The 14918-nt window shown below is 40.5% G+C and overlaps 1 protein-coding gene across 1 annotated transcript; it reads left to right on the top strand.

The window, feature by feature from the left end:
* The first annotated feature begins 688 nt into the window (after positions 1 to 688).
* zyx (zyxin) lies at positions 689 to 14842 on the top strand. The gene is given in 11 exon segments (XM_053326428.1): positions 689 to 796; positions 6811 to 7046; positions 7665 to 7852; positions 7854 to 7922; positions 8784 to 8879; positions 9621 to 10202; positions 10479 to 10620; positions 11214 to 11383; positions 11776 to 11954; positions 12251 to 12371; positions 12564 to 14842. Coding segments are annotated over 10 exon segments (1884 nt in total). The 5' UTR covers positions 689 to 796; positions 6811 to 6823; the 3' UTR covers positions 12678 to 14842.
* The last annotated feature ends 76 nt before the right edge of the window (positions 14843 to 14918 follow it).

Here is a 14918-nt window from a genome sequence, read left to right as displayed (position 1 = left end):
CACAGAAAGAGAGCGAGAGAAAGAAAGAGAGAGAGAGAGAGAGAGAGAGAGAGAGAGAGAGAGAGAGAGAGGTGCTGTTTACATTGTAATACACAAGTCCTGAGCCAAAGTTAAACGAGAAAGAACTTGTTTGGAAGGATGGTGTCATTCCTTTTCCAGTCTGAAAAGCACAGGGGGAGGGTCTAATAGTTGGAGAAGGGAAGAGAAAAAGAGAAGTTACCATTACAGAAAACTCTTATTGCTCAGCTTGGAACTAGAGAAAAAGAAGAAGAAGAGGGGGAAGTGAAAGGCAGATCCACACTGCACTGCAGCTAAAACCACAGGGTAAGTAATGTTTTTCTCTGTCGTGACAGGATAATAGGAAGAGGTTGTACTCTTTTAGGGAAGACTGCTACAGGTTACCTAATAAGGTAAAACCTCTTGTCAATGCAAGTATAATGACATATCACCTACAGCACAGATTCATTGATTGTAGGTTGTTGCTAACATCTCTCTGGTGTGACAATCTGTTATATGGCTGCATTTTATAGCCTATTGCATATGAAAACTAGGGCAGACTCTGATTGAAAGGTAGGCTACCTCTCAGAGAGGGTGGTTTAGCAGATCTCCATGAACTTACACTGAAGGTTGCTCCACCAGCTGATGGACACCGACGATAAGGGGAATTGACTATGCGGAAGCCCCAACAGGAAGCCCAGGGAAAAAGTTGACTGAGCTAGGCTAGCTAGCAATGCAGCAGTAACGCTGGGTAAATTACTAAAGTTGGTGTCAGCATAGTCAAGAGGAACCATATGAGGTAAGACCAACAAAAGAAAACGGGGGCGGTGTTATTCAGTTACGCCACCCAAAACCCTGGAGAGACCGGAGCTCGGTGTGTTATAGGTGGGTTAGGGGTGTGTGCGACTGACCCATTCAAGCTAGGCTAACAGTACGGGGATAATAGCGGATAGAGGCGACGTTTATCACCCGCCCACCCCCCCTCCAAAAAAAAAAGTGGATTTCGTTGAGGCTTGCAGGTGAGTGGCAGTGGTCATTCAGTCGACAGTGGGTTTCAAATGGTGAAGCCAGCGTTTGTTTAAAGCTGGACAAACTCAGATTGACGAGCACAGACTAAGCTAACATTAGTGCTCTCAGCCACCTCAGATAACGTAGCTGCAAGGTAAGCTTTAGCTCAGCAGTAATAATAATGATAATAATAATAATCAACACTTAAATCGTTTTTCTCATACTATACCTGGCTAGATAACGATGAAGGCTCTCTTTCCTTTGCTGTGTTTGTGACCTCTCACCATTTTTGCTGCCAGCTGTCAAATCAGGGGCTAACTCTGTCTAATCAATGGGATGCCAAGGTTATAGCAGTGCCAAAGTACAGTATGTTTAACTTATTGATGTGGTCACAGTTATCAAATGGTTGTACTGGCACTTCTGAGGCCTATTTACTACTAAATAGCCTTTATACATACCCAGGTTGGCCTCATGTGAGAGGATGAAAGAAGCTGTGCCACATGTCTGTGCATTGTGAGATTATTGCACATTTCCTGAGTCTAGATTTCTACAACTTTTAAAAATGTAATGTGATATAAATATGCGCCTTTGCTGCATTGTATTTCTGGTTTGCTCTCTCATCAGCTAAGCTAGACAGGAGGAGGAAGCCTCATCTCAATGCCACACTGCTGTAAGAATAACTCAGAGCAAGGAGGGCTCTGCTGTGGGTTAGTCTGAGGTTAGTGTGGTACTTCTCTATGAGAAGACTAGGATTATGGTTACTGACGCCTCAGTAAATTTGAGATGTATATGAAGATTGAGGAATGAAGATGATCTGTGAATGGCTGCAGTCTTCCCTGTATGACTGGGGAATCCTTAATTGTAGCCTCCACACGTCAAGGCACAAGCTATTTTCAGGGATCCTTTTGCCGCCTGAAATCACTGTATGTCTAGCGCTTTGAGTTTTTTTTTTCCTATCTCTATCTTATGACTTTTCTTTGGCCTACATTATGCTATTTTAGGTCTGGGAGGGAACGCTGTTTGGGTGAGGAGCACACTGGCTGATGTCATTACTGATTTTGAAATGTTGCCCGTTCAATTATTCATCTAACTGCGGTCTGAAAGGGAGCATAACACTGGTGCTCAATGAATGTCCAGTGACCTGTAAGATTGGACTCAAAAGGGTTGTTTGTCCCTGCATTAGTGACCCTCGGCCTAGACACGCTTTCCCAGAAACTGGGTGTGCTATTAACATCAGAACAATAGAGAGTTTCATCAACAACACACTAGTCACTGATACAATGACTGACCAGACATGGAAGAAATTACTGCATCATCAGAAATTCAGGTTGTCTGTGTCACTTTCTGAAGAATTACTGCCCCAACACATTTTAAGTTTTTCTTTCTGTTCTTTGCTTTTTTAGCGGCAAAGGACAAAGACCTAATTTCAATGAGGCACCATGCTACAACGCTTCTATATATATTACCTTTTAAGAGGCAGTAGCTGAGTATATAAGTCAAATTATAACCCTATTAACCACAAGGCAGTGAACCACTGCTGAGTTAAATAGTTTCCCTTTTTTAAAAACTCCTCCTTAACAACTTACTGCAACACGTAGTCTGTGCCGTCAGTTGGCATGGTGTTCTTATGAAACTGTCAACACCAAGACAAAACACAGAGATAATACAAAGCGTGCCACAAAAGAAGCTTAGTTTCACTTCTGTTTGTTTGCAGTTTTTAATAACCCGTGTGGGACTTAAAACACTGAGTTCCAGGCCCTTGTTTCAAGTCTATAAGTAGCCTGTTTCTATGGTAGTGGTTTTCCAAACATGTTGATGAGTGCCACAACCCTGATGTTTTTTATATCCCACAAGGTTGTTTAGTTAGGCTAATTACATTCACCCCCATCCCATGAGTAAATCAGATAAGATAGAATAAAAAGTGACTGGCCTGTACCCAAACTAGGGTCGAGAACCAATTTTACAGCCTGTAAAAGCTGTTCATGCGTGTTGAGTTTATACAAAGTTTGAAAGCCTCAAACTACAGTAGATGATTTATGCTTGGGTCCTATCTAAAGGCTACCAGGTGACCTCTTCCATTATAGCTGTGAAGTAGCCTCAAGTGATGTCATCCAGTTCAAGTGGTAGAAAAGAGATGAATGAGAGGTTGAGGAAAGCGCAAAAAATAAAAGATAAAACAGTTGCGGTGGGCCACAATACACAAGTTTATACATGAAAGTAGGACGTAACTGCAGACAGTCAATCAGGCAGGCCCTCATCAACGGAGTAAGAATAAAGACGAGAGAAGAAACATTGAGAAAGCAGAGAGAGAGGCTGATTGGAGGGAAAGAGGAAAAAAAAGCCGAAAAGGTGATGTCATTGAGCTGTAGTGCCAAATATCCTCCACAGCTGAGGGTCTCTCTCATCACAGGCATCAGGTTTCAAGATAGATTTGGGGCTGAGTGTGGAGCTGATCTCACCGTTTTAAATCCCTCAGGACTGTATCAAGGAACAGATGGAGACTGACCGCAAGTTATCATTACTGCTGAATAATTGAGAGGACTGTTGCATATTGTCTCTTAGAGATGAGATAGCTGAAGTACTGTAATGAAAAGACTAAATCACACACAGCACCCTTGTCAAGCACTCCTTTTTAGAAAGCCATTATACATCTAAGTGTTCTGTTCGGAGGAGCTCCTCTGTTGATATTCAGATACGCAAGCCTCCTTTGAAGCCAAGAGTTTTATTCTCCTGACCACAACAAGTTGATCTGTTTTTGCATTAAGAGTCCACTCAATTCAGCCTGAAGTAGGCCCTGATACTGGATTCATGAGCAGCCAGCTGCTTTTTAAAATCATAAATTGAACACCTGTCCTTTCTCCCTTTTTCACTTTGGTTGGTTATTTTCTTTTGCTGTTGGTGCAGTTATTGATGACCGATGATTCATGTGTGGGTTTAGTTTAAGTATTGAAGTGAGGCAGTAAAATGGATCTAAGAGTCTGAAAATGAGTCTCATGGCATTGCTTAAATAGTTTTAACCTCTTTGGTGAGACAAATGGTTGAAAGCTGTTTTGTCTTATGAGCTAATAGCTGTTATGAGATATACTTATCTGACTTTTTTTAGTCCTGATACCAATACCTATACCTGGGCTTTGGTCAAATACTGATTTGATACCAGTGTTTAATTAATGAGCTAGTAGTATGTCTCACTGTGTGGAAGAGACTGGGATCACTCTTTTATGTTTAAGCAAAATCAGGCTTGACTTAAACATTTCCTAACTTCATAAAACAAAATGCAACAAATAAATCCACATGTATAAACTTAGAGAATTGTTCTTTATTAAAATAATGATAACATCCAACATCAGATGGCCCATCGTCACCGATACCTGAGCCCCAGCTATTATTATCAGTATCAATATCAGACTGAAAACCAATATTGGTATTGGTGTATCTCTAATAGCTGCAGAGAGCTGTGATCAATCAATACTGTTGTTGTAGTCAAATAATGTATTATCCCTCCAGTTGAAATGTTATCTACTAACATTTGTACGCTGTAACAACATTACCAGATTGAACTGTTTGTCTAAATGTTTGAAAAATGTACTTTTATGTAAGTAGTGTAAAAATGAAACATGCTTACTCTTACAAACATACTACACATATTTATAGAGCTATTAGTGCTCTGACACATGATGAATTATGTCTCTGTGAGCTTAGACGGGTGTGTTGCTCAGAGGTTTTCCGTATCAGTGATTCATAACGGGATGTCTTATGACACAATGCAAACAGCTGACACCTCCACATGCATCATAGCACTGACCAGGACATATATGGTTAAAAGTGTTTGATTAATCTTTCTTTGAACTAAGCTGACCCAAAAAAGCAGAAGAGAAAAGGTTGCACTACCTTATTTTTTCATGTTATGAGCTCCACAGATACTTTCACAATCTCTAAGGGATTTTATTTTTTTCGTCTTGTCAGAACTTGAAGCGTTGCCTGTGTGTCCCGACAAAGAGGAATAAGGATGAAACACTCAGACTTCTTCCTGGTTGATTTATCTTTTTTGTCAGCAAGGTTCAGTTTACAATAATAGTTTTCCAAGGCTATGTCAAACTTGATCTCTTCCCGTAAAGGTTGTTTTCCCAAATGCTATCTCAAATGTATCCAAGTCAAGAAAAATGACTAATACTAACAAATGTGGCCTTTGGAGAGGTATGGTACAGGATCATACACTAGGGCCGTACAGTTTAAGAGTTAAACAAGGTGAATGTAAACAGATGTAATGTAATATCAAATACATTACTATCTAGAGCTTACCACTGCAACGCAATAAAAATACTATTGCATGCTTTTTCACCACCTGCAGCTCATTATGTTGCAGATTATGTATTATGACTTTATGACATTTATCCACCTGTTATAAAGGATATGCAATTATTATAAGTATTTAACTAGTTCACAGCTTCAGGGTGAAATATTGTGTTAAGTAGCAACAGTGTGTGAGCTGAGAGGTAAGACAGCCAGTGTGTGTGCAGATTTGTGTGTGTTTGGGGGGGTCAGACCAAAGGTCATGTCCAGGGCCTGTGGTCTTCAGGGAAATGCGTTAAGACTTGGTGAGGAATCTCGGTTGAGAGACTGAAGTAACGTCAACATTTGTTTAGCCACCAGCATGTATGAGGTAAATATTTGAGCTCAGCCTCGTTTTGACGCAGGTCACATGAAAATGTTATGGTAGTTACAAGGGGTCTCTCTCTTGAGCAAATCTGGTTATCGCTCTGTTCTTGCGTCGCTGTAAACACTCACATTTTAAATTTTGTAAAGTGTCTCTTGCATCTGGGAGTGCCACTGCATCTGCTCTGTATACATAGCCTAAGGATTTTTTTTACACACTCTTCTCTCATTCCTCTGTAGACCATTTGCCAAGGCTTTTGTGTATTAAAAGATTCAGTAATGCTGGATTTGTAGAATGCCTCGTGGATGTTTTCTTTTATTATACTTCTGTTTCACTAAATCCACAAATAGTCCAACCTACATTTTAGGAGACACTGTGAGCCACAATAAAATTAGTTTTACTAAAGACTTAAGGGTTCAAGACAGCTGTGTCCCTGTTATAAAGTGTGCACTATGTACCAATCTGCACAGTGCACTGTTTTTGCAGTTAATATAAAAGTTAATATTTTGCACAAACAGGAAATGCTAAACAATATGCACAGACTGAATCGATCAAGCCGCTGAGACAAAACGCTCTCTGAAAAGCTCCTTTGAGATTTCGATTGGAACTCATTTCTATGTTGCTTTGGGCTAAGCGTCTGCCAGGTTAATAAAATGTAAATTACAGTGTTTCCAGCTTGGAAGGTCTCCATTTTGCAATGTATCATATGACAATTGTCCATCAATAACATTGTCAAATATTAAGCACATTCAGTCTGATAGCTAACATCTTTTGTGTGTGTGTAATTTTGTCTCTTTTCACCAGTGGGAATGCAGTGCAGACTGAAAACCTGGTTACAATTAGTTCGTAGTTTGGGATTGTGTCAGGCCAAATGTTTTGTTGATGTGTCATCCCCACTAATTCTCCTGCAAAAGATCCGACATGCAAACACTGCCAAGGAATGCAAGCCACTGCTGACCTTTGTCAGCATGATTCATGTCAGCTCCATCATGTGGGGTGTGAAAACAAGTCTCCTGAGTCTGGAGTTGTTTGAGCTTCACTGCAATCTGTGTTGTACCTTTTTGTTATAAAGCAACCACTCGTGTAAGGATTCATGTTTTCCTGTCTGGTGTCTTACTGTTGTTCATTATGTTTCTTGTGTTCCTCCTCAGATAAATATACAAAATGGAGGACTCTAGCAGCAGCAAGCCTTTCATGGTGACATCCTCTCTCAACTTCAAAGTCACCACCCCGTCCTTCTACAACCAGCCAAAGAAGTTTGCCTCTGTGGCGCCGCCACGGCCCAAAAGTCAGTCACCACCCTCAGCTCCATCACCGACACCAGTAGGCACAGCTGTGATTGGACGAGTGGGAGATCTCCCTCCGCCGCCCCCGTCGCTCTGTGATGGTATTTGCATTTCTTCTGCTATTTTGTGAGCTATTAATTTGTATCCATGCTGAGAGAAACCCTCCTCTTTCCTGCCTCTACTGCTTCTGAAGTTAGAGCATGCAGAGCGTCACAGTGTTTCATATATAAATGAAGACTTTACATGTGTGGGACTGTGATTGTAATGAGTTGTCTCACAGGCAGTCTCTGTCTTATTGAGCCGTTAGTCAAATGCTGAGACAGACTTAATAGCTACACAGTCTAATGCCTTTGAATTTAGTGTGTTCTTATTTTATTTTAGAACATCTTAGAAGTACTTCATTAAGCCGCATGATTTTTAAGATCTCTGAGATTATCTAATTTGTGGACCCACTCACACCACCTCACTAAATAGAAAACAGGGATAGAAATAACCACCTTTGTGACCAGGCAGCACTGTTTTTACCCTTTGAACATCTTCCAGTCATTTCCAAATCGGAACAATCTTTACAGTTTGTTTTTTGTACTATCCTGTTTGTTTTGATCCATAAACACATGATGTTGTTAAAGACATTGGATTAAGTCATTAACACTTACTGAGTGCAAAGAAACTTTTTCTGCCACAGCATTTAACCAATCAACCCTCCTCATTTTTGTCAGACTTCCCACCCCCCCCTCCGCCTCCTCCACTGGATGATGATTTGCCAGCCCCTCCCCTTGAATGCCAACTCTCACCCTCCGACGCACCCCCTCCCGCCTTCCCTGCCCCACCTTCAGTGGCAGACGACTTGCCCCTCCCTGTTCCCCCTGCGGAGAGTGCCGGTTTGCCCACCTGCCCCTCTCCCCCTCCCCCCCCCTCCTCCTCCACCCCTCCCTGCCACTGGTACCAGTATTGCCAGTGCTGTTGGGAACCAACAGGTGAGTCATGATGGTCTCTTTATTTAAATTAAACTTTAGTTGGTTTGCTTATCTGCATGTTTCCTCCTTTCACTTGCATGTACATGCATTTATGCACAATTTAATAATCATTAAGGATACAGGAAGACATTGTTGTGGGACCATAGAAAATTCATGGAGTGTTTCCAGAAAAAGCTGTCTTTTGAGATTTTCCCACAAATTACATTAGCATTAGTCTGGGGTAAAATGCCCAGTTTCATGCTTCTAACAGGATTACTGCCAATATATGTGGCTGGAATAGTTTTAGACATGCAGTAAAAAGTGTACTGTAGGCTGGCATTGTTTGCAGTTGGTTTATCCGGCTACAAACTGTTTTACTGTTTGGAATTAGACGTTGTTTCCCAGTGTTGCAGAGTTAAAGTTAAAACTGCAGGATTGGAAATTGAGCATTAATCCTGTTGAAAAACGTTTAAGCCAAACGCTTCTGAACAAACAAACCACACCAAATGAAAGTTAAACAACTAAAGGATCTGTATTCCAATCAAGAGAACACAATGCAAATATTTATTTATTCATCATCATCATCATCATCATCGTTATTCACTTCATTACATTTATTGTTTCATCATTCATTCTTTCATTCTTGGTTACTGTTGTAAGTAATTGTGCAAGTGACATTTCATTATGCATTTTGGAATAGACGACAGCAGCAAAGTCTGAATCTGACATAGATATGTAAATGTTTTGATGTGTATGTACAGTCTGTCCTCATCCAAATTTTTATTCTTGGCTCGTACTGTCCTTTGCTTCATTGTGATCACTTTGTTTGTGTGTGAATTAATGAAACTCCTGTGATTCTTTCCTCTTGTCTTCCTCTGCCAGAGGCTGATAGAGAAACAGACAAGCTTTGATAAACAGCTTGACTCTCTGACTGATCTGCTCTCTGAGATGGAGACCAGGGGACCTTTCAACCCCAAGGTACAAAGCATGGATGGGTGGGGTATACACTGTCGAAAAATATATTCTGACAGAGGAAAGAAAACATATAAAAGCAAGGCAGATCAGTGTAAATAGTTTGGAGAGATGCCAAATGGGTTTTTATTAGCCTCTGTTCCTCAAATTATTTAGGTTGAAAGCTAAATGACAAGCAACGTGCACATAGAGTATATCAGACTGAAAGAGAAAACAAAACACAAAGTTGCTGGTGATTCACACTGAGAGAGGAGACACTTACAGAGAGAGAGAGAGAATGATGAAAACACAAGTGAGTGGAGAGCATGAGAGTGTGATGAAGCTAGAGTGTGCTGCCAGAGACCCGGTTAGAGGCCCATAAATGGAGAGTGTTCTTATCCAACAGGGAGGTACTGGATCAAGGCAGAATAATGTTTGCTCCAAACTGCAAAATAAATGTCAGAAAGATGAAGCACTTCTGATAAGCTCAAACTGGGAAGCGCTTCGAATGTTTACTTTAATCAAAGTACCTCATTCAATACAATAAAAGTACCTGCCTGCAGCATTTCAGTGGGAAGTGTGCTAGATATTAACTTTCCCCCTGTTGAATTATAGTTGTTGTTGTTGTTGTTGTTGTTGTTGTAAATGGAAGGCTAATATTTCCGTGTGCAAAGTTTTGAGCTAAAGGGATCTGTGTAGACATCCTTTTGTTATTAATGTTGTTTATATATTCAACATATATTTAATGTTGTATTTTTGTGTCTACAGATACCAAGCCAGTATTCTTCAGCACCAGCACCCAAGCCAGTAGCTCCTCCCCCAACAGCTCCCAAACCAGCCCTCTCCTTCCTCCCACCTCCTGAGATGGGAGACCGCCCGCCTCCCGCGCCATGGGCGGAAGAGCTCAAAGCCAGAACGAACCGACAGGCCAATCACAACTCGTCACCAAACTCTGCCGCTCAACCGTTTGCCAAGGCCCCAGTTGTGGCTCCCAAGTCTGCTTTCGGGGGAAGAACAGCAACTTCTGCAGCCGCCCTGGCACAAAAACTGAACCATAACCTGAACCAGAACACGACCCCAATCAATGTTGCACCAAAACCTTCCTATCCTTCGGCCACTCCTTCAGCCACCAGCTCTTTACCGCCACCTCCAGCAGCTCCTCCTGCACCTCCTACTCCACCAAGCAGCATGGCTGCCGCCCCAGCCCCAAGTCACATAAAGAGTTCTCCTTTTGGCATTCAGGTGAATGCAAACCCAAGCCCTCCTGCTGCTGTGCCTCCCCCCCAACCCAAGACAATGACATCTCCAACATCTTTTAACCAGCAAATAAAATCTCCTCCTGCATCCATGGTATGTTACAGATGTTACTAAGAGACTCTCTTTGTGTTGTGTATCAGTAGGCACAGGAAGTACAAATAATTCAGTTTATAGTAAACCTATAGGAATTATGCCTTCTGGACATGCACTAACCATGTTTTCAAAGCCCACCTATTCAATCATAAATAACAAAGTGCCCTCTAGGCGTGCAAGTATGAAAACATGTAAATAATGTATATGTGTGGGTGTGTGTGTGTGCGCGTGGGTGGACGTGTGTGTGTGTGTGGGTGTGTTTGTGTGTTTAAACAGCCCTCACCCCCAGGCCCAGTTTCTATCCCAGGTGGAGGTGTCCCCCTGAACATGAGGGAAGTGGAGGAATTGGAGAGAATGACCAAGGACTTCATTAAAGACATGGACAAACATGCACCTGTCATCACCTCCCCTCCTACAGGTACACATGTACACATATAATATTCCTCTTTAAAGTTCCCCTGCAGCCAAAAATGTGTTTATTGTTAGTTCACATTTACCTTCACTGTACATAATGGTGTACGTGCAGAGTTAGTTTTTACATTCACCTGCAGAAGGGGCAACATTATTCTGTGTTCACCTATAATCTCGTCATAAAACGTGTAGGAGCAGGATTTTAGAGGCCAATCCTGGCCTAGTATGCAATTCTCAGAAGTACAGTATAATGTGGAAATGTGAACCCTCAAGTGCACATACACTGAGCATGGACATGACACATCAGAGGCATCTTGTGTCCAGCACTTCAACTTTTAAAATAAACAATATTTGCATATTCATATATTCTGTATTTTTGATACTTTAAGGGTTTTTTCCTATCGAGCACAAGAAATATTTTTTACATATCTTAAAACATGCCAGGAGGGCGCTTTAAGGAAAGAAAATACTTTATTTATTTATTTGTGAATAGCATTTCAAGACTCCACAGTGGTAATGCTCAACACAAAGGCTTCTCAGTGTGTGTTTGTATATTTCAACCCCTTCAGCCCTCTCTGTCTCTCTCCATCCTCATTTCAGAGGTTTGTGGGAAGTGCGGTGAGGCTCTATCCCGCACTCAACCAGCTGTGAGGGCCATGGATAAACTCTTCCACTCCAACTGCTTCTGTTGCATGAGCTGCCATCGCCCCCTGCAGGGCATGCAGTTCTACGACAGGGATGGAGCCCCTCAATGTGAGGACTGCTACATGGTAAGGAGAAATTTCAAATTCTGTATGTGAAATGATTAAAAATGTAAAGTTTGGAGTTGATAGTCACTGCACAATCACTCCAATATGTAATCATATGCTTCTATTCTAATTTGCCCATAGAATCAATCTGGTAGAGATATATTAGGAAGATATTGTCCAAATATTTAAAAAATACTCTACACTGAATCATTTTATTATTATACTGTAACATTCAATGTAGCTACAACTGATATTTTGACACAGTTATTGCTTTCATGTGTTTTTTTTGTGAAAAGCCATTTCAAGAGTAATTTCAATGTTCCTTGAGTATTAAAACATGTAAAACGTGCTGAACACACTGACACATTGAATATACCATGCAATATCTTATTGTTCCTTCTGTTCCTCCTCAGAGTTCCCTGGCAGTGTGTTCCCGATGTGGGGAGAGGATCACAGACCGTGTGCTGAAGGCAGTGGGCCAGTGTTTCCATGCCCAATGTTTCCGCTGCAGCACCTGCTCCTGCGTACTTGAGGGGGCGCCTTTCATCACTGATGACAACAACAACCCCTACTGTGTCCAAGATTACCACAGGTGAATACAAAAACATTTACATGTCAAAGACAAATTCACCAGTGAACTGAACATCAAGAAAAGTTCTGACTTGTTCAGTTTGGATTAACTGAAATTAATTGTACATCTCCGGGTAATAGAATATGGATAACATAACTAGATTTAAGGGATTAACACTCAGTATTACTGTTAAACAAGAACAAAAGCAACATATTAAACATGGTTTAATTAGAAGACATTGCTTTTGGTGCTCCTTGACCATAAGTGAATGTATGAGGAATGTGACTGAAGTGCAAATTTCCACCTCTGTATTCCAGGCGTTTCTCCCCGCTGTGTGTGAGCTGTAATGAGCCCATTATTCCAGCTCCAGGCAGCGAAGAGACAGTCAGAGTGGTGGCTCTTGATAAAAACTTCCACCTCAAGTGTTACCGTTGCGAGGTAAGACCAGCTAAACCCAAAATTGTATCAAAATATACACTCATTGAGCACTTATTTTGTCAAACCCACTGACATACATTAAGTGGGCAATACCAAGCCGAACGGCAATTATAGTTTTGTGCTCAATGAGTGTACATCATAAAGTATATTCAGCACTCTACTAATAAATAAATATATTTATTGATTTTGCAGGACTGCGCTCGCCCCCTCTCCATAGAAGCGGATGAAAATGGCTGCTATCCGTTGGATGGTAAGATCCTGTGTATGAAGTGCCACACCCAGCGAGCCAAGCGGGCCGCGCAGTGATTGATGGAAACGCCGGTCACTCAGTTTAACTATGAACCAAATCCAAAAAGCACAGGATTCATTCAGCTGCCATTTTGCCTTCGCTACAGGGCTTTATTCAGTATATGTGCGCAGGTGTGAGTGCGAATGTGCTGTGTGAAAAGGTATGTTTGCATGCATACAGTGTAGTATTCCTTTGTCTTTGTTCAAAACACTTTAGTGCAGAGGTAATGTACTGCACTGACATAAACTCCCCTCTTTTTTTTTTTTAATTTCTAATCTCTAGTTCTCCAATTTCTCATCTAGCCTTCTTTGTGCGCTACAGCATATATTTTGTGCCAATTCAATGTTTACGCTAAAAATTCCAGCATAACTTGCACAAGAGCAGTTTGGTCAAAAGAGCAGTCTGAGGAATATAAAGTTGCCTTTCTTTATTGTTTGCCTCAGTATTGTTAGTAGCATCATGTATTGAGATATTTACATTTTACAACTTCCACTTCTCATCTCTCTCCCTATGAGCATCATAATCGTATTGACATGACTCAGAAAAATGGCTGCCATAGGTTGAAGAGTATCAGGAACCTCCCATTTGACCATTCCTCAGATATTGCTGTTGGTAGAGAATATCTTGTAACACTTTGGCAGTTGTTGTGCCTGCAAGCATGGCTGATGATGATTTCCTGTCGAGAAAGTGCTTTACGTCAGCCATTCTACTCTGATAGCATTTTAGAGTCATTTAGGGCTATAACGTGACTGTAAAAATAGATAAAAACAGTGAATGTTACTCTTAGTGATGTGATGTGAATCTGATGATTTACAGGCATGCATTAAATTATGTCTTGTTAAGTCTCCTTATCTGATCATACATTTAAGGGCAAGATTAAAACAAACAATCAAACTTTTTTCTCAGAAAAAAAAATGGTCTAGACCTGACTTAATAGTATTAAGTATTTTTAGATGCATGCTTTCAGAATGCATAATTTATGAACAAACAGATGAGCACAGATTTGCCAGCACAGATTCCAATCCAGGGATCTCATCATTTAAAAACGGTGTAGTTAAAAGCGTCAGCTGCATGGCTGAAAACAGGACCTAATATGTGATAGTTGCACAGTTCCATAGTGAATTGAAATACCTTTTTTAGTGTCACTTTGACTCTAAAACGCTGCACATGATAAATTTTGTTAAGGTAGGCACCATCTAGAAACATAATAGTAGTTTTTGATATGCATTATCCTGGAGTCTTTCGCTTTACATAATGTAATTTATGGACATTAAAAAAAAAAAAAAAAAAAGTATTACGGTTACATGAGTATCTGTGCTAAAGAAACCTGCAGGATAATAGATCAGTAGAGGCATTAGCTTTGAGCTTTAGGTAACTGATGTTAAAACATTGTGACCAAATATTTCACAGCTATTGGCAAGATTTAGGTTAATAAAACAGTAAATGGGATTCAATGTTTTTACATTAATGTATGTTTTTCAACATTTTTTGTGTTTGAGCCCTGTGTTTAAGTCTTGAATCTCGTCTAAGTTTTACAGTAAATACCACTATTCTTTCCATTATTCATCTTACTTTACTTTAGTCTGTTCATGTCAGTTATATACAACTTTATTCTTATTTTACTGTACTGTATTTCATTGATAAATGCTTATGATTATATGTTTCCATTGTTAACCTGGCGATGTGCCTTCTCCACTATTGTATCCCAGTGTTCCCTTTTTATTGAGCCTGGTTTACAGCCACAGAAATTCATTCCTCATTAAGAAAACTGTTGTTACTTGTGCTTGTATTGAGCCTGGTGCGGTATAACACCAGAATGACTAACAAAACATGGCAATAGTGATGATTCAACATTGCATGCTAGCTTGTAGCAGTGTAGGTGGTGGTTGCATTCCTCTAGTATTATGTCTCCTTTTTTCTTTGCACCTACTACTCCACCTTCGTGCCCCTGCCTTTGTCGTCATCATGTGATAATATGTGTGATGATGCTTTCACAGTTGCATTTATCATGTTGTGTTATGTCCCATTGTATTACATGCAGATGCCTTGTCTTTTCATATAACTTTTTTTTTTATGAATTCCTGTTTGATATGTGTGAATGTGTATATGTTTAAAAAAAACATTACTAAGCCCCACCCCCTTTGGCTGTATTAAAAGATAAACAAATAAATAAATGAAATGCTAAATACCAAAAGTTTTGGTCTGCTTTGTCAACTGTCAACATACATTTTCTAGTTCTGAATACACACATTCAGTAA

Source organism: Scomber japonicus, chromosome 10 (genome assembly GCF_027409825.1).
Source record: "Scomber japonicus isolate fScoJap1 chromosome 10, fScoJap1.pri, whole genome shotgun sequence".
In the NCBI taxonomy this organism is placed as follows: domain Eukaryota; kingdom Metazoa; phylum Chordata; class Actinopteri; order Scombriformes; family Scombridae; genus Scomber; species Scomber japonicus.
The sequence above is the reverse complement of the archived record's forward strand: the minus strand, read 5'-3'. Positions and strand labels throughout refer to the sequence as shown.